Source organism: Triticum aestivum, chromosome 4B, assembly GCF_018294505.1.
Source record: "Triticum aestivum cultivar Chinese Spring chromosome 4B, IWGSC CS RefSeq v2.1, whole genome shotgun sequence".
In the NCBI taxonomy this organism is placed as follows: Eukaryota; Viridiplantae; Streptophyta; class Magnoliopsida; order Poales; family Poaceae; genus Triticum; species Triticum aestivum.
Window position 1 is genome coordinate 638,403,284 of NC_057804.1, and position 22,886 is coordinate 638,426,169.

General features: G+C 50.6%; 1 protein-coding gene across 1 annotated transcript; it reads left to right on the top strand.

Annotated features, from left to right (window-relative positions):
* Positions 1-9,405: 9,405 nt before the first annotated feature.
* On the top strand, positions 9,406-10,740 carry LOC123089521 (atherin). The gene is made up of 3 exons (XM_044511181.1): positions 9,406-9,942; positions 10,031-10,214; positions 10,327-10,740. The coding sequence occupies exons 1-2, from the start codon at positions 9,581-9,583 to the stop codon at positions 10,188-10,190; spliced, it is 522 nt and encodes a 173-aa protein (XP_044367116.1). The 5' UTR covers positions 9,406-9,580; the 3' UTR covers positions 10,191-10,214; positions 10,327-10,740.
* Positions 10,741-22,886: the final 12,146 nt, after the last annotated feature.

Sequence of the window (22,886 nt, forward strand, 5' to 3'; positions counted from 1 at the left end):
TCGTCCGTAGATTCGGCTCGGATGCATGTCGTCCGGTCGTCCGTTCCGCTTTGGACGTCCGTAGATTTGGTTCGGGTGGTGAAGTACCGGAATTCCGGGAAGCTCGGTCGTCCGTGTCCTGGCGTTCGTCGGACGTCCGGACTGGGTCGGTCGTCCGACGCCTGTAGCTTCCATGGCAGCTCTTCTTCTTGTCCATCATGCTTGGGGTCCTTGCCGTCTTGGCTCTTGTATGTAGCTGTTCCATGGCTCGCCTCCAAACACCTAATCACACACAGAGTTTCCGAATGAGGTAGTAGCCATGTCTTTTTAGTAGGAAGAGGAAGTTCGGAGAGGAGCGAGTTCACCTTATCTTCAATAGACTTAGCTCGGGCTCATGTCATGGGTCCGAGTGGTCTTGAGGGAGATGTAGGCACGTCCATGGGGATGAGCGAGTGATGCTCTGCATCATCTCCCCCCCCCCCCTTGTGAAAGATCCGACCTCGGATCAAAAGCCTCATCACCATGGTACGAGGAGAGATCGGAGACGTTGAAGGTGTCGCTCACGTTGTACTTGTCTCGTGGGAGATCGATCTTGTAAGCATTGTTATTCTAGCGTGCTAACACCTTGAAGGGTACGTCGGCTCGAGGGAGAAGCTTGGACTTGCGTTCGTTGGGGAAGCGGTCCTTGCGAAGGTGTAGCCACACGAGGTATCCAATGTTGAATATCATGGGATGCTTGTTGACGTTGAGCTTGGTCGCGAGGCGTTGTACTTGACGCTCGATGGTGTGCCTTGTATCTTCATGCATCTTCTTGATGTAGCTTGCACGGGCACTTGCGTCGAGGTTGGTGCGCTCTTGTAGATGAAGAGGTAGAATGTCCAATGGGGACAACGGGTTGAAGCCGTAGACGACCTTGAAGGGGGACTTGCCGGTCGTCGAATGTCTTGCATGGTTGTACTCGGTGATGGGTGGACACGCCTCCCACTCCTTGATGTTCCTCTTGATCAACACGCGAAGTAGAGTGGAGAGTGTATGGTTTGTCACCTCCGTTTGGCCATCGGTTTGAGGATGGTATGCCGAGGAGAACAATAGCTTGATTCCGAGCTTGGCGCATAGGGTCTTCCAAAAGTAACTCAAGAACTTGACGTCGCGGTCCGAGACAATCGTCTTTGGCACTCCATGAAGTCGCAAGATTTCCCTTTTTGAGTTCTAGGCAAACCAAGTACAAAATCCATGCTAATGTCTTCCCAAGGTTGATAAGGAATAGGAAGTGGCATGTAAAGACCATGGGATTGAGCTTTAGACTTAGCTTTGCGACATGTAGAGCAACGGTTGGTGAAGCATGAGACGTCACGATACATCTTGGGCTAAAAGTAGTTCTTGGAGAGCATGGCGAAAGTCTTGTCGCGTCCAAAGTGTCCCATGAGTCCACCTCCATGAGCCTCTTGCAAAAGGAGTAAACGAAGAGAAGACTCGGGAATGCAAAGTTTGTTAGCTCTCATAAGATAATCATCCTTTATGTAGTATCGTTCCCAAGACGTGTGTGTCAAACACTTAGCATAAGGAGTAGCAAAAGAAGGATCATGCTCATACAAGTCTTTTATATGCTCAAAACTAATAACATTTAACTCAAGTTGAGTGACAAGCATGCATATGCGTGAAAGTGCATCCGCAACAACATTTTCCTTACCTTAATGTACTTGATCAACATTTTCCATTTGGCATGACGCTTGTTCAACTTAGTTTGACCTTTTAGATATTTAAGCGTTTCGTGATCGGTATGGATGACAAACTCATGAGGTCTAAGATAATGTTCCCAAACATGTAGCACACGCACTAAAGCATACAATTCTTTGTCATAGATTGGATAGTTAAGTTGAGCACCGGAGAGTTTTTCACTAAAATATGCAATGGCTTGTTTTTCTTGCATCAAAACTCCGCCAATTCCGGTACCACTTGCATCACAATGAACCTCAAAAGTTTTCTCAAAGTTGGGCAATGCAAGAATCGGAGCATGTGTAAGCAAAGACTTCAGCTCATCAAAAGCGGTGGATTGCAAAGATCCCCAAACAAAAGGAGCATTCTTCTTACTCAAAGCATGCAAAGGAGCGGCAATTGTGCTAAAGTTTTTCACAAAGTGGCGATAAAATCCTGCAAGACCAAGAAAACTATGCACTTGTTGCAAATTGGTGGGTTGGGGCCAAGTTTTAATTGCTTTAATCTTAGTTTCATCAACATGGACACCCTTGGAAGGGACAACAAAACCCAAGAAAACCACATTGTCAACGCCAAAAGTGGATTTTTTCAAGTTCGCATAAAGGCTTTCCTTGCGAAGGGTTTGCAACACAGATTTAACATGATTAATGTGCTCTCTCATGGTTTTGCTAAACACAAGGATATCATCAAAATAAACCACAACGAAGACTCCAATGTAAGGTCTAAGCACATGATGCATAAGACGCACGAAAGTACCTGGTGCTTCCGACAAACCCATAGGCATCACTAACCACTCATATAAGCCAAATTTGGTTTTGAAAGTGGTTTTCCATTCATCACCTTCTTGAATGCGGATTTGATAATAGCCACTTTCAAGATCAATTTTTGAGAAAAAGTTGGCTCCACTAAGTTCATCAAGCATATCATCTAAGCGAGGAATGGGATGCCTATATCGAACAGTAATGGCATTTATGGGTCTACAATCGGAACACAAGCGGAAACTTCCATCGGGCTTAGGCACAAGTATAACGGGAACGACACATGGGCTTAAGCTTTCACGTACATGACCGTTGTCGATGAGTTGTTGTACTTGCCGTTGAATCTCCTTGGTTTCTTCGGGATTGATACGGTATGGAGCTTTGTTTGTAAGTGGCGCTCCGGGGATGAGGTCGATTCGATGCTCAATGCCTCGTAGTGGAGGTAGACCCGGAGGTAGCTCATCGGGGAAAACATCGTTGAATTCCTGCAAAAGAGATTGAAACACTAAAGGTAGCTTGTGAGAAGTGTTAGTTGTTGGCTCTCCATCTTTTCACACAAGGACAAAGTGCATCACACTCGATGGGTTCTCACACACTTCTCTCATCTCACTTTTGGAGGCAAATAGGATGAGGTTTTTCTCTCTAGGCGAAGAGGCGCTCAAATTTGGCTTGTGGCTCTTACTCACTTTTGGGTGTGTCACTTTTTCACTCTTCTCTCCATGATTGGTGTTTGCTTGTCGGCTATCACTTGACTAGGAGACATAGGTCGTAGCACATATTCCTTCCCTTTCATTTTGAAGCTATAGTGATTGGTGCGCCCATTGTGGACGACACCACGATCGAATTGCCATGGTCGACCAAGAAGGAGGTGGCAAATGGTCATTGGGACCACATCACACTCCAAAGTGTCTTCATAAGCACCAATTTTGAAGGAGACTTGGACCGTATGCTCGACTCGTATAGTGTCGGAGTCACTTAGCCATTGAACCTTGTAGGGGTGCGGGTGCTTCCTCTTGACCAATTGAAGCTTTGAACATAGTTCTTCACTTGCCAAGTTGTGGCAACTACCTCCATCGATGATGACCTTGATAGACCTTCCATTGGTGCTGGCTTTAGTGTGGAATATGTGGCATCGTTGGTCTTCTTCTTGTTGATGTTGAAATGTCAATACTTTGGAGACAACGAGAGCGGGGCTCAAATCCTCATCACAAAAGACTTGATCATCTTCATCCTCATTCACGCGCCGGTGCATGGCCACTTGCTCAAGGGCTTCCATCTCCTCTTCACTCATTGAGTCATATGTGTCGTCGTCGTTGAGGATCATGGTGCGCTTGTTCGTGCATTGGAAGGACTTGTGGCCTCGGCCGCCGCAAGTGAAACACCTGAAGGAGCTTGTTTTGACGGTCTCATCGGTTGGAGTAGATGATGATGCACGCGGCTTGAAGTTGCTTGTAGTAGGAGGAAGACGACTTGAACTTGCCGAAGTTCTCTTGTAACTTGACTTGTCATCGTTGCTTGGAGAAGGTTTGGTTGATGTAGATGTTGAAGGAGTCGTTGAAGCTTGGGTGTTGGAGAAGTCGTAGGTTTTGGATGAGTACTTGGCGTACTTGAAGTCATCTTGCACTTGACGTTCGGCCTTTGTATCTTGATGCACGAGCTCAATGAGGTTGGAGTAGGGTTGGAAGTCGGCAATCTTCTTGATGGGATGATTGAGTCCATTCAAAAATCTTGCCATTGTTTGCTCATCATCTTCCGTGACATTGGCTCGAATCATGGCTATCTCCATTTCCTTGTAGTATTCTTCAACACCCTTTGTTCCTTGCTTGAGGAGTTGTAGCTTCTTGAAGAGATCGTGGTTGTATTAGTTTGGTACAAAGCGTGCCCGCATGACATCCTTCATTTGAGCCCAAGTGGTGACTGGTGGTTCACCTCTTGCTTGACGGCGTTCAAGTACTTGTTCCCACCATATGAGCACATAGTCTTGGAACTCAAGTGATGCCATAGCGATCTTCTTCTCTTCCTCATAGTTGTGCAAGCGAAAAATTTTGTCGACCTTCAATGCCCATGAGAGGTACTCTTCCGGATCATTGCTTCCATTGAACTTGGGCATTGTGAACTTGAGCTTGCCATAGCGTTGCCCTTCATTGTGTTGTTGGTGACGGTGATGATTACGTCCTTGACGTGGAGGATAGTCATCCTCATGTTGCTCTTGGCGTGGATGAAGTCCATGATCAACTTGCTCTTGTTGAACTTGAGGTTGAAGTGGAGCTTGACGAGCTTGTGGAGGAGCTTGTGGAGCTTGACGTTGCACACACGGTTGGTAGTTCCTCTCTTGGATTTCTTCTTGAAGGGCTTCCTCTTGATTGCGTCGCTCACGATTGCGGTTGGCAATGGCTCGGCTCGAATCTTGAAGGGCACGTTGCGCCTCGAGAGCTTGCGCTTCACGTTGTTGTTGTTGAAGACGGTGAGCATCGGCATCTTGTTCCTCTTGGTGTAGGCGAGCTCGCTCTTCTTCTTGGCATCGTAGTCATTGTCGTTCTTGAGCTTGTGCAAAAGCGACTTGGTTTGATTGAGGACGAGGGATTTTCTCATCGACTTGTTCTTGTGTATGCTTGTCATGTAGCGGGTTTCGAGATGCATGCCGGTCTTGACGCGCAGCTCGTCGAAGAGTGTTCGATGATGGTGTACTTGAGTCGGAGAAGGTGTCGTCGGAGTGTCTACTCGAGCGGCTCCGTCTTGAGGATGAAGAAGTGGAAGGACGCCGGATCTCGTCCATTCTTGCATCATTCTCTTGCTTGTGAGCTTAGAATTTTTTGTCGAAGTAGTGCCTCATTGCTTGTTGTTCTTGGTGCAATGCCTTTTGAGCTCCAAAAAGGTGACTCTTGGTGACAAATGATGTCATGTCGTCGTCGTTCTCGATGAGAGGTGGAGTGGTAGAAGAACTTGGCCTATCCATCATTTCAAGCAAAATGTAAGTGGTAGAAGGAAAAGAACGTATACCAAATGCACCTTGACCGAAGTTGAAGATGAATCAAGTTCACTCAAATGCGGACAATGAAATAGCACTGTTGGTACCAATTCTTGTCGGTTCTCACACCTACACACGTAAAAGCTTATGGTGGAGCTTGGTTAGGATGGTGGCACAAAATTTGATGCAATAGTAAGTGAGCTTCAATAATGTTGGAAAAGATTCACAAATTTGCAAATGCAACAAGTAGACCAAGCAAGTATGGGTAGACGAGAACACACACGGAAATAGATAAATGGGATTGTGCAATCCAAAAGTGAGCCAAAATGTGGAAACCACGAAAATGATCTTGTTGCACAATACTAGAGAGATGCTAGCACGATTGCACAATAGGCGGATACGCAAACTTGTGCACAACCTACTAGGCAAAAATGCAACGAACTCTATCCCAAGTATGCTATATGTATGATATTTCGTGCTATGATCCAAGATGATCGGATATGACAATCTTAATGTTGTATGATGCTATGGTTCTTGGTTATAAGCTCTTTGCTTATCTTTCCTCTTTGCTTAAAAGCTTGGGTGGCTCTTTCACTTTTGAGCTCTTTTCTTATGCAAACCTCACGAACCAAGATAGCAATTGTGTATGCTATGACAACTTTGTGACACACAAGTGGATCCCAAGATATGCACCACTATGGTATGGTATGTATTCTATGGAGTATGATCACTAATGTGCCAAGTCACGTTGCCGGCAATACTCAATGGCCAGTATCGATGGGTAAGCTACGCAAAAGTGGGGACATGTGGGGTATCAATGCAATTGCAAGGTATGACAAAGATGTCGTCGAAGTTACCATCCTTGGCGATGATGAGACCCTTGCGAAGATGAGTCGTGGTGTTGATGAAGTCGAACCGTACCTAGATAGCCGAAACACAAAAGGATACGGGAGCCACAACTCAAAATCTCAAGGACCAAAATGTGTCAAAATCGTCATAGGAGGTATCGGGGAAGATGGTGGTGTATGTTGGTATGGAAGATGTGGTGGAATGTGGGGTTGAGGTGGTGGCCGAACTGTCAAACTTCAGTTTCGATAGGGTTTCACGAACGTCCGGGCTTTTACGGTCGTCCGGTCGACGTCGGACGTCCAACCTTTTTCCGGTCGTCCGGAGCCTGGGTGAAAATCGGGCTCGGGATGAACTGTGAGATTTCGGGGAAGAAGGAGACGGTGAGGTCGAAATCGAGTGATTTGGTGGATGGAAAAGGGTGGGGAGGGTGGGGAAAGCTAGATCCACACGCAGCAACACAAATCCATGGACCAAATCCAACAAAATCTCAACTCACGAACAAATCACAAAAAAAAATTGGGGCTATTTTTGGTGGGGATTTTCGGATTTTAGGGCCAAAATGACAAAATCAAGCTAGAAAAAGAGGGGTAGGGGCTCCAGAAACGTGATCAACGTGGTTCATGATACCAAGATGATGTAGGGTGGAACCCTATGTGGACGATCTTGCACGTTTGGAGTGGATCCTACGGGGAAACACGAAGAACGCGCGGAAGAACATGAGGAAATCACGGGGAGGAACGAGAGAAAACACTCAACCAACAAGGAATCGGTCACACAAGTGCAAGATCAAAGAACACAAAGAGATACACGAGATCCAAAGTCAACAAAGGTAAGGATACATAGGTAACCGATCTTCTCCGTGAGGAGGTCTTGAATCCGCAAGGGAATCTTCCCACGAGGGGGTCTTGAATCCGATTGGATCTTCTCCGAGGAGGCCGCGGTCTCTCACGAAGAGGAGATCCGATGGATGAGCGAAACTCTATCTCTAATCTGAGCTAAATCAACGCTAACCCTAACTAGGAGGTGGGGGCGACCTATTTATAGTCGTAGTGCAAATGGAAGTCAAAGTGAAGGGATACAAGGGCTCCAGCCCGCAGGTGCGGTCACTCAGGTGCCGGACGTCCGGAAGGCGTCGGACGTCCGAAGGCTCGGGATGGTCCGGTCGTCCGGTCGTGCTCGAACGTCCGTAGATTCAGCTCTGATGTGGGCGCGTCGGTCGTCCGGAGAGGGTCGGTCGTCCGGAGCTTCGTGATAGTCCAGACGTTCGGAGGTCGTCGGTCGTCCGTAGATTCGGCTCGGATGCATGTCGCCTGGTCGTCCGGTCCGCTTCGGACGTCCGTAGATTTGGTTCGGGTGGCGAAGTACCGGATGTCCGGGAAGCTCGGTCGTCCGTGTCCTGGCGTTCGTCAGACGTCCGGATTGGGTCGGTCGTCCAACGCCTGTAGCTTCCATGGCAGCTCTTCTTCTTGTCCATCATGCTTGGGGTCCTTGCCGTCTTGGCTCTTGTATGTAGTTGTTCCATGGCTCGCCTCCAAACACCTGATCACACACAGAGTTTCCAAATGAGGTAGTAGCCTTGTCTCGTGAGTAGGAAGAGGAAGTTCGGAGAGGAGCGACTTCACCTTATCTCCAATAGCCTTAGCTCGGGCTCGTGTCATGGGTCCGAGTGGTCTTGAGGGAGATGTAGGCACGTCCATGGGGATGAGCGAGGGATGCTCCGCATCAAAACGCCTGGTCGAAATCCAGAATTTCGAACCAGGCTGTTTCAAAGAAGAAACATGTACTTCACCTCAGCCTATCCTCCCCAGTTAGCAGTACCAGAGGGACGTGGTCCGACCCAATACGAGTTTCAGCCACCAGCGAGCACGTGGGGGAACAACACCTCCCATTCGTCTGTCACGAACACCCAGTCAAGCACATATCGCACCCGCAAGAGCTGTTTGTTGGTCCAAGTGAAACGTGCCCTGGTTCTGGCCACTTCCCTAAGTGCCATGGAAGCGATCACGTTATTAAACATAGAAACCCTATTCGAGTTTATGTTCGAATTATTCTTGTACACTCTCGAGCGGATCAAGTTAAAATTTTCCCCCATCACGAGAGGTAGATTGAGGGCGACCGAGTGTCCCACCACTGCCTGAATCTTGTCCAAGAACTCGTGAGAGCGCGAGTGGTCAGAGGGGCCATAAACCACAATCACTACCGACTTGCGGAGCATCGCCCTGTGTTGACCATGGGCAGAGATAAAAAAGGTGCCTGACTCCCAAGACAACACCCCGAAGAATCCACTATTTAGGCCTAGAAGTATGCCGCACGAGTGCCCGCGGGCCGGAGTCTAGTGCCATGCGAATCGCTCCAGGGGATCGACCGCCAACAAATCCTGGTGGCGAAATTCGGCCTTAATAGTTTCCTAGATGCCTACCGCGTCAATGTCCTCATTGAGCATGTATTCCTTAAGCTGGGTTCGCCTCCCAACGTGGCCGAAGCCACGAATGTTCCAAAAAAGAAACCGTATTTAGATAATACGATTGCGAAGACGGATCCCTCGCGAGGTCAGCGCTTTAGCCACATGTCTCGTCTTAGTCTGCAAATGAGGAAGGGAGACGACAACTGCCCCTGCTGCTACCTCTCCCTGATCGGGTTGCGCAGCCACGGTCGATGATACCCCTACATCCCCAACCAGAATGGCCGCACGCGCAGCCGTAGCTCGAGCTAGAGCTGCCTGCGCAAGTTCTTTCGAACGAATGAGGGAAATCAGCTCACGAGCCTCGCTCGCGTTCGTCATATCAACCCCACTATCCCCCGAGATCTCATCGAAGTGATCGTCTGAGAAGGAATCTAGAATCATAAAACGAGATGGGGGCTATTCTCTACCTTGAGAAAATTGCTTATTTACCATAGACAAGCTCGGCTATTGCTTATTTGCCATCGAACAAACCAACGTTGCTTATATACCGCTTGCAAGTTCTTTTCATTGCCAATTTGCCATCGCCGTTACTCTGCCGTTAGATTGAATAACCCTTGTCAGCTTATCTAAAAATACCAATACTACCCTTTACTACTACTATCTTGTTTTCTGCTTAAAATCAAGTAAAAATACATGGTAAAAAGACCCCTCTTTTTCACCCCGCAGAACACACCCCGATTCCAACCCTAACCCGGTCGGCGGTCGCCATGGCGGAACCGCCGCCGCCCCTCCCGCATCTTCTCCTGCCCACCGGGGATCCTCCTCTCCTGGTTGTCCTTCCTGCTGCCGCCGGACCTGTAGCCGCTGCCCCTCCCGCATCTTCTCTCGTCGCGGCCGGCCGTGAAGATGCAGCTCCCGCCGGCGACGGCCGCGTCAGCCGCGGATCCCGTCGCCACCGGCCGTGAAGCTGCAGATTCCGTCGCAGCCGGCCCTGTAGATGCTGCTCCTCTCGTTGCCGGCGCATCAGCTTCTGCTCCTCCCGTCGCCGGCCCTGCGGATCCCGCTGCCACCGCCGCTGCACCGGCTGCTGGACTTCGAGCTCCAGCCGGTGGACCTCCATCCAGCGCCCCTAAAGCTGCAGGTCGTCGAGCTCCAGTTATCTCCCTTATAGGCACTGGACCTCCAGCTCCAGGCGCCTCCCTCACTTCCGGTGAGGATGTGGCTTCTTCGACATCTCCACAATCCCCACCACGAATTCCTGCAATAAGGTAGTTCATTCTCTGATGTGTTTGTGATATGTTCTCTTGTGATATTTATTTGCACATTGTGATACGATTCTAATGGTTGGGTCCGCAGGATGGACCAGGCATCAACATGTGTGCTAGAAGTTAGGATATGTAGCAGTCATCGTAACTTCAGCGGAGGTTTTTCCTTCAGTTGGAGCATTGATTTGCATGTTATCACTACTATGAAGGGGTTTGTAGATGCTATTTCTGCACAATGTGGGTACAATTGAATTGATGACGGTGTCACTATGGAGGTATGTATATGCTACTTGAATATAGGTTATGTTACTTGAATTGATGTCTAACTTCAAAGTAAATTTGTACTGATTGTTATCCATGATGTCTAACTTCAAAGTAAATTTGCAGGTGAAAATCCATGATGAAGAACATAATTGTCACAGCACAAGAAAAAGTGATAACCTGAAGGCTGCTTCAAAGTCTTGGATATGTTCCAAGGTAATTGATTTGGTAAAAGAAGATCCTAGTGTGACATCAATGGAGCTACGAAGGAGGTTGCATCACAAGTACAAGATTTGGATCCGTTATGACAAACTTTACACCAAAGCGACGCAAGGGCAAGTCGAAGGCAAAGGTGATCCCAGCTGCAGCGGACAGCCCCGCAAGGAAGAAAAGGCAAGCAAACAGCCCGGCTATGGCCACTCGTAGCAAGAAAAAACCGAAAGTGTGAACTTGTTTATTTCTATGACATTTGTGGACTTGTTTTCTTGTCCTGGACATTGGTCTCTTTTGTGCACTTCAATTTCTTGTACTGGACTATGAGTACCATGTCAATTTCGAGACCTGTTTACTATCCTCATTATGTGTTATGGTGCTAATGTACTGTTGTCATGCTTATAAATGTTTGATCCTGAAATTACAGTCAAGGTGCTGCCAATTTTTTTTAGAGAAATATGCTATTTTAATATATGTTATTGTCATGCAAAGCTAGCTCCAGCAAGGTGCTACCTTTTATCCTTATTATGTGTTATCATGAAAATATTATATTATTCTCATAAATAGTTTGATCTAAAATAACAAGCAAGGTGATGCCATTTTTTTTACAGAGAAGTGGTTCAGCATGGTTAAAAGGAACAATAGGTAAGGTTGCTCATTTGCCATTGAGGGTAAAATCGGCAGTTTGCTTACTTTAACAGAAGTGGTTTACACAAGTTAACGGTTGATGGCAAATTAGCAACGAAACAAGCTTGTAGGCGGTAGAAAAGCAACGTTGGTTTGTTCGATGGCAAATGAGCAATGGCTGAGCTTGTCAGTGGTAAATAAGCAATTCTCTACTACCTTCAATCTCCATGTTCTTCTTAGCTTGCAAAAGTTGAGCGCGTTGAAGCGAAGGCAGGTTGCCCTTGGCGCCCTTGGGACATCCGCTGGTGCGCACCGGAGTCGGAGCAGCTGCCACCGCCTTGGAGCGCCTGGCCTTGGAGATTGGCAGTGATGCGGCCTCCGCCAGCAGGTCCGCACCATGCCCAGCAGGGGCAGCCGCTGACCCACCCCCAGCCGGAGCGTTTGGGGATGCCAGCGCCATGACCGCCTGCTTCAGAGTGGCCGGTGCGCCCAGGCTCTCCATCTCCGGGATCCCCACAGCCACCTTGCGCCCCGCCATCTTCTACGCCTACCTCACCAAGCCGCTCTTGCTTGCGCTGCCAGATGTAGGAGAAGTCCACATGTCGGAGCCGATTCTCGGGCCACCCGCAGCCGGACCTAGGGAGAGCACGCCGGGGAGCAGGGAGGAGCGGCGTCCAGTGTCACCAAGACTGTCGTGCCCCGGTCCGCGTCGGAGTCGAGGGCCATGTTGGAGACGTACTGATCCAAGGCCGGGGGTGCACCCATCGGGCTGAGCGACGTGGCCGGTGCCGAGCCCCTGCCCTTGGAAGAGCCCGCCGTCTTGTCCAAAGACTTGTCGTGGAGACCAAGCTTGTCCCACGCTGCCGTGTCGATGGAGTTGTCACCCATGCTCTCATCTTGGTCTTGATCCGCATCCTTGTCAACAGGGCCTTTGCCGTTGGAGGGCGGGGGAGGGGGACCACACCACGGCCCGGCGCGGCGAGCTCGGGCTCCAGCTTGATGTCGTAGCCCTCCCAATTGAACCCCAGCTCGACAAGGCCGCGTAGCTTTGCAGGGGAGCGACAGGCGAACCGCATCCGCACCGGGCCCACTCGGATCAGGGAAAGCTCGTCGAGCATGATGGGGCAGCCGATCATAGTGGTGGCCGCCATGAGCCAATCTACCCGACGCTGCTTGGAGGGCACGCCCCAGAGCTTCACCCAAACCTCCGTCATGGTCATGGCCTTGGACTCCTCCTCGCGCGCCTCCTGGATGTCTGTTATGATGTTGTTGAGGGAGAGGAAAAGCTTGCCGCTCCGCGTCGCTATCCGCAACATCGCCTTGTTGGGGAACACCACCGAGAAGCAGTCCCCACCCACGGGGATCACTTGCCAGTCCCACTCGCCTTCGAAGAGGTGAGGCAGCTCCGCCTCAAGCACGATAGAGGAGAGCTGGCCCGGGGGTGTGGAGATGAAGGCAGCGTCAGAGCCAAGACCCTCCCTAGATCCGCGTCCGCAGGCCCCTCCACGAACGGCAATCAGAAGAAACCTTGGCCTGGGATCGTGTTCCCCATAATTTGCAGCCTTAGCGGCTTGCCATGGGTCGGACAGTAGGCCGAGGCATGGCCCTCCTCTTGGCAGAGCACACACAGGGGCTTGAAATCGCAGTCGATCTGGAAATGGCCGACCCACCCACATTTGAAGCACTCTGTGCTGTTCGCCTCCTCCACCGGGATCGGCTCGGCCGTCGTGCCATTGGATGACGACGGAGCCTCCGGCAGCGCAGGCAGTGCCCTCCGTGATCTGCCGCAGCCCCCGTTCGGTGCTTCTGCTTCTTGGTCTAGTGGTCGCCCACCCTGTCACCGCAGACGGGGTGCTGCATCTCCTTGCGCTTGAGCTCCTTCTTCTTTTCCAGCCCACAATGGTGGTGCTCTTCCTTCTGTTGGAAATATGCCCTAGAGGCAATAATAAATGGATTATTATTATATTTCCTTGTTCATGATAATTGTCATGCTATAATTGTATTATCCGGAAATCGTAATACACGTGTGAATACATAGACCACAATACGTCCCTAGTAAGCCTCTAGTTGACTAGCTCGTTGGTCAATAGATAGTCATGGTTTCCTGACTATGGACATTAGATGTCGTTGACAACGGGATCACATCATTAGGAGAATGATGTGATGGACAAGACCCATTCCTAAGCATAGGACAAGATCGTGTAGTTCGTTTTGCTAGAGCTTTTCCAATGTCAAGTATCTCTTCCTTAGACCATGAGATCGTGTAACTCCCGAATACCGTAGGAGTGCTTTGGGTGTACCAAACGTCACAACGTAACTGGGTGACTATAAAGGTGCACTACAGGTGTCGTGGTTCTAAGCCTGACAGTAGAGTGGGGGGTAGATATGGAGAGGCAAGGTCCTAGCTATGGAGAGGTTGTAAGCACAAAGGATGTACGAGTTCAGGCCCTTCTCGGAGGAAGTAACAGCCCTACGTCTCGGAGCCCGGAGGCGATCGAGTGGATTATGAGTATATGAGTTACAAGGAGCCGAACCCTTCTGCCTGTGGAGGGGGGTGGCTTATATAGAGTGCGCCAGGACCCCAGCCAGCCCACGTAGGAGAGGGTTTAAGGTGAGTTAAGTCTGGGGCGTTACTGGTAACGCCCCACATAAAGTGCCTTTACTATCATAAAGTCTACTTGATTACAGGCCGTTGCAGTGCAGAGTGCCTCTTGACCTTCTGGTGGTCGAGTGAGTCTTCGTGGTCGAGTCCTTCAAGTCAGTCGAGTGTGTCCCTCGTTGGTCGACTGGAAGGCGACTTCTTCTAAGGGTGTCCTTGGGTAAGGTACTTAGATCAGGTCCATGACCCTACCCTAGGTACATAACCCCATCATTAGCCCCCGAATGGATTGAGGCTTCGAGTGAGGAAGGAGTTGGTGTCGTTTCCGATTAACCTTTGTGCCCTGGTCGTGCGTTGTCCTGGACCAAAGAATCTCTTCGTCGACAGGGAGCAATTTGCCTTCAGTCGACTCGATCCATTCTATTTTTGCGTCGAGTGATCTTTCGGGCTTCGACGATCTCCGAGCGACGGATCGCCGGAAACACCGCGTCTGACAGACTGATTTGCTGTTCGCGGATTCCGCGGGATGCGAAATTTGGGGACGCGCGCGAAGCGGGGCGGACCGCGGCGTTCGGATGGGACGGGGCATAGACGCCTCGATCTCCGCGCCGCCTTTTTCGCCACGTATCCCGTCTGCATAACTGCTCCCAGATATGATTAGATCGACGGGCCCACCTGTCATCCACTCGGAAGGGACCTTATAAATGTGCCCGGCGAGGATTTCTGTGCTGCGCCTCAGCATTCTCTCCCTTTCTCTGCTTCCTTCTTCCCCGCCCAGCGTGCTCGCTCTCGCCCCCGCACCACTTCCCTTCGCGCATCTCGCCGGCGACCATGGCCAAGGAGAAGACGGCGGCGCTGGAGCGCGCAAAGAAGGCGCCGGCATCGGAGAAGGCGAAGGGGAGATCCACCAGCCGCGGAGGGTCCTCGTCCAGATCCCGCCTGCCGAAGGGCTGGGTCCAAGGAGACTGGATCCAGTCGACCATCACAGAGAATGACCTCCTCGACATGGCCAACGAGGGCTTGATCCCTCACGGAGCTGCGAGGCTTCCGGGGAAGGAGTGGCAGCCTCAGCCAGAAGAGGGTGAGTGTGTGCTTTTGGCCACCCATGTTGATCGTGGGTTTTCCTTGCCGCCGAGTGTTTTCTTCCGTGGCTTCTTGAATTTCTTCGGAGCGCAGCTCCACCACTTTACCCCAAACTCCATTGCCTATCTTGCTGCATTCGTGTCCATGTGTGAGGGTTTCTTGGGCTGTCGACCGCACTGGGGTTTGTTCAAACATATATTCACGTGTCGCTCTCAGACCGTGAAGAAGGCGAGCCCAGGTGATGAGAGAACCCGAGTCGTCCAAATGTGTGGGGGTCTGGGGATCCAGGTGAGGAATAAGAGCACCTTCCCGCCCATGACCTTTCCCGAGTCCGTCAGAGGCTGGCAGTCGACTTGGTTCTACTGCCAGGTCCAGTCGACGCCAGGGCAGTCGAGTGGACTCCTTCCGTTTACCATGGACCGAGTGAACAAGCCCTCCCCTCTGAAGCTGATTCCAGAGGAGAAAGCTGACGTGAAGATGTTGATGGAGCGCATGGTGCAGTTGGTTCGGGAGGGAGTGACGGGCATGGACCTCCTGGAGGTCTTCCTCAGGCGTCGCATCCAGCCCCTTCAGTTCCGGAGCCACTGCATGTGGTTGTACTGTGGGACCAAAGACGAGACTAGAGTCCATCCAGAAGCAGTCGACGACGTCACTCTGGAAAGATGGATGGTAGCCGTTACCGAAAACAAGGATAACCCACGCGGAGCCAGAAGGATTCCTCCACTCGACCACAACAGCGACCCAAACAAGGTACACTTGCCCTGCTCTCCACTGCGCTCTTGTCGCATTCATTTCTGTTTACCCTGCCGACTGGTCGACTGATCCTTGTCTGGACATCTGCTAGGCCCTCACCGAGCTGTACTCGATGCCCAATGGGGCACAAGCTTCGACTGAGGAGGGCGAGGCGAGCGGGGGCGAGAGCCAGGAAGAGGAGGAATGGGACTCAGATGTTGCAGAGGACGATGACGACGATGATGATGATGACGGTGATGAAGATGACGTCGAGGACGAGGAAGAAGAGGAGGAGGAGGTCGTACCACCGCGCTCAGAAAGGCGGTCGAAGCTTGTCCACGACCCTTCGACCGAACGTGGTAAGGGGGTTGCGACCGCCACTCAGTCGACCAAGCGCCCTCGGACCACCTCTCCGGTGCCGACTGAAAAGGCGCCGAAGCAGCCCAGGGCGGCCTCGTCGAAGCCGATCAAGCTCCTGCCGAAGATGAAGGTGTCCATCCCCACCATATCAGGGTAACCGTGCTGCTCATATTTTCTTATTTTTGTGTGAACTTTGTCTCTGGTCGACGCTGAAGTTAGTCGACTGATCCTTTGGAGTTGCAGTGCTGCTACTTCTGAAACCTCGGCCCGGGCTGATGACCACGAGATGGAGGACGCAGCAACTTCGAACCCAGGTACTGTATCCTTAACGCCGTTCTTAGTCGACTGACTCGCAATCTCTGATCCTGATCTTTCTATGTAGCTCCACCCAATACTGTTATCAATCTCCCTGATGATGATGAGGATGAAGAGCCGCTGAAGCGCAGGAGGAGTCGGAAAACGTCCGCCAGTAAGGTGCCTCAGGATGTGACGGCGCCCGAGATTCTGACTGTGGAGGAAGAGAACATCACTCGACACATGGTGTCCTTCGCAGATCCATTGACGAGTGCTCAGCAGCCCTCCCTCTTCACGACGCACCACGTCCCAGAGGACCAAGCCGGCGCAGCGAAGGAGGTGATACGCCAAGCGGGAATCATGATGGAGCAGCTGAAGACCATCCGGGATGCGAGCCAGGCGGCTTATGACGCCAGTTCTGCCCTCCAAAGCAATGTCCAGGTCAGTCGACCGCTGTTTGTTCTGTTGGATATGCTACCAAAAACTTTTCTTTTCCGGAATTTATAGTAGTCACCCACTGGGTGTGTCGAATAAACTTCGTGTTAGCGGGGGCACGCTGAGTGCACCCGCTGGGTGTAGTCCCCAAGGCTAAGGTCGACTGCTGGCAGTCGGCCTTAGGCTTTATGATGTCAATTTTTCTGTCAGTCGACTATGTCGACTGGATTTCACAAACCGGTGGGGTCACGCTGAGTGCACCCACTGGGTGTAGTCACCGAGACTGTGGTCGACTGCTTGCAGTTGATCACAGTCTTAGAGAATGCATCTCTTTTTTTTTGAGGTCGACTGGTCGACTTTGTGTTCAACAGGATTAGTGGGGGCACGCTGAGTGCACCCACTGGGTGTAGTCCCCGAGACTACGGTCGAATGCTTGTATTCGGCTGTAGTCTTAGAAACGTGAGTTTTTCCCTTTTTCACTCGGAAGTGAATTATATTTGACATTTAGTCGATTGGTTCTTCGCAGAACTCTTGTGATCTTGTGGCTCGCTACTCAGAGCTGGAACACAAGCATACTCAAGTCGAGCTGAGCTTGAAGCTGGTTCAGGAGAAGCTGACAAAGGCAAAGGAGGAGACCGAAGGTATGTTTGGTGAGATCCTGACGACTGCTTTTCCCCTTGCTTGTTTCAAAATCTGATCTTGCTGTAACTTGCAGGTAAGGTAAGGGAGGCCCAACAGAAGAAAGACCTTGAGCTAGCTGAGAAGATCAAGCTTGCTGACGAGAAGTTAGCTTCAGTCACCAAACTCAAACAAGACAATACCAATCTGAAAGCTGCTCTTGGGATTGCCAATAAGGAGGTCAGTCGACTGAAAACTGATAAAGCTGCCCTGACCGACCAAGTCACCAAATTGACTGGGAAGAAAACTGATCTGGAGGCCTTCCTGAGTGGACTTGCCAAGAAGCTGTTTCTTATGCTTGAAGGTAAACCTCTATGCTTGGCAGACATTTCCAATTGTGATTTTTCCATTCGACCATCTCCTTGACTTAGTGATCACCCTTGCAGAATTTTGTCAAAACTTTGAAGAAGAAACTAGCCGGCTGGAGCCAAACCTCGACCCCGTCAATTCTCCGGTGAATGATGAAGTTGCCATGGATGTTCTCCGACTGGAGTCCCGTGTTGCAGCTGTCGTGGACTATCTCGCAAGACTGAAGGCTGCCACATCCCGCATCGACTCGACGCTCTGGCCTGAGGAGACACTTCAGAATGATCTTGAGTCGCTGATGGCCCGGTTGAACACGATCCCTGGTCGAGTGCAGGAATGGAAGAAGTCCTCGGCTCGGTGTGGTGCAGATGTTGCTCTGTGTCTTGCCCGAGTCCACTGTAAGGATGCACGAGAAGATAAGCTGGTGGCTCTTCGGGTGGCCAACACCAAGAAACACGACTTCAGGTCCTTTATGGAAACTTTCCTTGCAGCTGCCACTCGGATCGCCGACGGGATCGACCTTGATGAATTCGTTGCACCTTCCAGCCCTCCACAGGAGGGGTAAAAAACTTCTTCTGGCTCGACGCTTTAAATTTGCCTCGGTATGCCGAGTGGAATTGTAACCGATAATCCTTAACAGGCTTAACGCCTGAGCACTCTCGGTTCCTTTAGATATCGATTCAAACTTGAATTTGGTGCTTGAATACGATTGCTTTTGGCTCGAAATGTCTTTTGCAGGTTCAAAGCAAGGCGCCTTTATTGCAATCGACTTATTCTTCAGTCCTACTTAGGCGAGCACTGGGCTGCAGCTAAGCCTCCGGGTGAAAGTCTGCTTACCACTCGGTAGGATTTTGATAACTTAGGCGAGTGCTTGGACTGCAGCTAAGCCTCCGAGTGGAAGTCTGGCTTACCACTCGGTAGGATTTTTATAACTTAGGCGAGCTCAGGGCTGCAGCTAAGCCTCCGAGTGAGAGGGTTGCTCTACACTCGGTAGGATTTTGATAACTTAGGCGAGTGCTTGGACTGCAGCTAAGCCTCCGAGTGAGAGGGTTGCTCTTCACTCGGTAGGATTTTTATAACTTAGGCGAGTGCTTGGACTGCAGCTAAGCCCCCCGAGTGAGAGGGTTTCTCTTCACTCGGTAGGATTTTTATAACTTAGGCTAGTGCTTGGACTGCAGCTAAGCCTCCGAGTGAGAGGGTTGCTCTTCACTCGGTAGGATTTTTATAACTTAGGCGAGCATAGGGCTGCAGCTAAGCCCCCGAGTGGAAGGCTGGCTTACCACTCGGTAGGATTTTTATAACTTAGGCGAGCACAGGGCTGCAGCTAAGCCCCCGAGTGGAAGGCTGGCTTACCACTCGGTAGGATTTTTATAACTTAGGCGAGCACAGGGCTGCAGCTAAGCCCCCGAGTGGAAGGATGGCTTACCACTCGGTAGGATTTTTATAACTTAGGAGAGCGCAGGGCTGCAGCTAAGCCCCCGAGTGGAAGGCTGGCTTACCACTCGGTAGGATTTTTACAAACTTAGGCGAAACGGATTCGCAGCTAAGTCACCCACTGAGGGGGGATTTTATTGGACAAAAATAAAAAGCGACAGAAATTATGGAGGGACTATGACACTATTATTTTGAGGTCCATGAACTACAGAAGTACTTTATTGCAACTCATCCGAGTGATAAAACTTAAGTGTAAAATGGGCGGAGTAGCTCCGCGTTCCAAGATCGGGGCTCGTCGATATTATGCTCGACGTTGTAAAGACGGTACGCCCCGTTGTGGAGAACCTTGGTGACGACGAAGGGGCCTTCCCAAGAAGGAGCAAGCTTGTGTGGTTTGTGCTGATCCACTCGGAGAACCAAATCTCCTTCCTGGAAGGCTCGACCTCTCACATTTCTGGCGTGGAAACGACGCAAATCTTGTTGGTAGATGGTCGACCGGATCAGAGCCATCTCCCTTTCTTCCTCTAAAAGGTCGACTGCGTCTTGCCGCGCTTGTTCAGCCTCTGCTTCGTTGTAGATTTCAACTCGAGGAGCATTGTGGAGAAGATCACTCGGCAAGACTGCTTCAGCTCCGTAGACCAAGAAGAATGGATTTCTTCCGGTCGACCGATTAGGTGTGGTCCGCAGCCCCCAAAGCACTGAGGGAAGTTCGTCTACCCAGGCTCCGGCCGCGTGTTTGAGATCACGCATCAGTCGAGGCTTCAATCCCTTAAGAATCAGACCATTAGTTCGCTCTGCTTGTCCATTCGACTACGGATGGGCGACTGAAGCGTAGTCGACCCGTGTGCCTTGGGAGTTGCAGAAATCTCTGAATTCCTCTGAGTCAAAGTTCGACCCATTATCCGTAATGATGCTGTGTGGGACTCCATATCTGAATATTAGTTCCCTGATGAAGCTAACAGCAGTACCGGTGTCAAGGCTCTTGATTGGTTTAGCCTCGATCCACTTGGTGAACTTGTCGACTGCCACCAGTACATGCGTGAAGCCACTTCGTCCTGTTCTCAAAGGACCGACCATGTCCAATCCCCATACTGCGAAAGGCCAGACGAGTGGAATGGTCTTCAGAGCCGACGCAGGCTTGTGTGACATATTCGAGTAGAATTGACATCCCTCGCACTTATCCACTATCTCTTTTGCCATCTCATTCGCCTTTGGCCAGTAAAATCCGGCTCGGTATGCTTTGGCCACGATGGTCCGAGAGGACGCATGATGACCACAGGTCCCCGAGTGAATATCATTGAGGATGAGTCGACCTTCTTCTGGTGTTATGCACTTCTGACCAACTCCAGTCGCGCTTTCTCTGTATAATTGTCCTTTGATTACGGTAAAGGCCTTAGATCGACGGACGATCTGTCGAGCCTCTTCCTCATCCTCCGGGAGCTCTTTCCTCAGGATATATGCGACATACGGAATCGTCCAGTCAGGAATGACCACCAAAACCTCCATGATCAAGTCGACCACCGCTGGGACTTCAACTTCAGTCGGATCTGTGGCACTCTTGGGCTGTGGAGTTTCTTCGGTGAAAGGATCTTCTTTGACTGACGGAGTGTGTATATGCTCCAAGAACACACCACTCGGAATGGCTTCTCTCTTGGAACCTATCTTTGCTAGATCATCAGCTGCTTGATTTTTCAGTCGGGGTATATGATGGAGCTCCAACCCCTCGAACTTCTTTTCCAACTTCCTCACTGCACTGCAGTATCCAGTCATGGCTGGGCTTCTCACGTCCCACTCTTTCATCACCTGATTGACCACTAAATCCGAGTCGCCATAGACCATCAGGCGACGGACGCCGAGTGAAATGGCCATGCGCAACCCATATAAGAGGGTCTCATATTCTGCCTCATTGTTGGAGGAATCAAAGTGAATCTGGAGCACATATCTGATCTTATCTCCTCTGGGGGAAACCAGGACAACCCCAGCACCGGAACCATTCAACATCTTAGAGCCATCAAAGAACATGGTCCAATGCTCCGAGTGAACTTCAGTCGGCTGCTGTTGTTCAATCCACTCGGCGAGGAAGTCTGCTATTGCCTGGGACTTAATGGCTTTCTTTGCCTCAAACTTGATATCAAGGGGAAGAAGTTCAATCGCCCATTTGGCCACTCGACCAGTTGCATCCCTGTTGTGCAAAATCTCTGATAGTGGAGCGTCGCTGACGACTGTGATGGAATGATCAGAGAAATAATGAGCAACCTTCTTTGTGGTCATGTATATTCCATACACAAGCTTCTGATAATGAGGATATCTCTGCTTGGATGGAGTCAAGACTTCAGACAAATAATACACTGGGCGCTGAACTTTGAGGGCTTTTCCTTCTTCTTCCCGCTCGACCGTTAGCACAGTACTGACGACTTGTCTTGTGGCTGCGATATAGAGCAACAGAGGCTCTTTGCTGATTGGAGCAGCAAGCACCGGCTGGGTGGAGAGCAGAGCTTTTAGCTCGGCAAACACTGCATCAGCTTCTGGAGTCCACTCGAACTTGTCTGTCTTCTTCATCAGTCGATAAAGAGGCAATGCCTTTTCACCGAGTCATGAGATGAATCGACTTAATGCGGCCAAGCATCCAGTAAGCTTCTGGACATCGTGCACTCGCACAGGGCGTTTCATTCGGAGAATAGTGCCAATCTTCTCTGGGTTAGCGTCGATTCCCCGTTCGGAAACGAGAAAACCGAGTAACTTGCCACCAGGAACTCCAAATGTGCACTTCGATGGATTGAGCTTGATATCGTACCTTCTGAGGTTGGTAAATGTTTCGGCGAGATCAGCGAGCAGGTCGGAACCTTTTCGCGACTTGACAACGATATCATCCATATAAGCTTCCACATTCCGACTGATTTGAGTGAGTAGACACTTCTGAATCATTCGCATAAATGTGGCTCCGGCATTCTTGAGGCCGAATGGCATGGTGATATAGCAGAAGCACCCGAATGGAGTGATGAAAGCTGTTTTTACCTCGTCGGGCCCGTACAGACGGATCTGGTGGTACCCGGAGTAGGCATCTAAAAAAGATAACCTCTCACATCCCGCGGTCGAGTCAACAATTTGATCTATGCGAGGGAGAGGAAAATGATCTTTCGGGCAGGCCCAGTTGATGTGCTTGAAATCAATGCACATTCGGAGCGACTTGTCCTTCTTAGGAACCATGACGACATTAGCGAGCCACTCGGAGTGGTATATCTCTCGGATAAATCCTGCCGCCAACAGTCGAGCCACTTCTTCACCAATGGCTTTTCTCTTCTGGACGGCGGACCGCCGAAGATGTTCTTTGACTGGTTTGGCAGATGAGTCGACTCTTAGGCGATGCTCAGCCAGTCCCCTGGGAACACCTGGCATGTCAGCGGGCTTCCATGCAAAAATGTCCCAGTTCTCACGGAGGAACTGGATGAGCGCTTCTTCCTATTTTGGGTCGAGTGTCGTGGAGATGCGGGTCGGAGCTGCTTCGGGGTCGGTCGGGTGAATGTGAACAGGCTTCGTCTCACCGGACGACTGGAATGCAGACTCTGTGGCGGGCTTCTTGGATCGCAGCAAGTCACTCGGATCTGCGTTTTGCTTGTATTCTTCGAACTCGACCGCTGTCACCTGGGAATCGGCAATCTTGGAGCCCTTCTGAAAGCACTCTTCTGCCTTTTTCCGATCACCGGTGACAGTGATCACTCCTTTGGGGCCGGGCATCTTCAATTTGAGGTATACGTAGCATGGTCGAGCCATGAACCGTGCGTAAGCTGGTCTCCCCAAAATGGCATGATATGCACTCTGAAAATCCACGACCTCAAACGTCATCTTTTCTTTGCGAAAATGCTTCGAATAACCAAACACCACGTCCAAAGCTATTTGGCCGAGTGACTCGGCCTTCTTCCCTGGT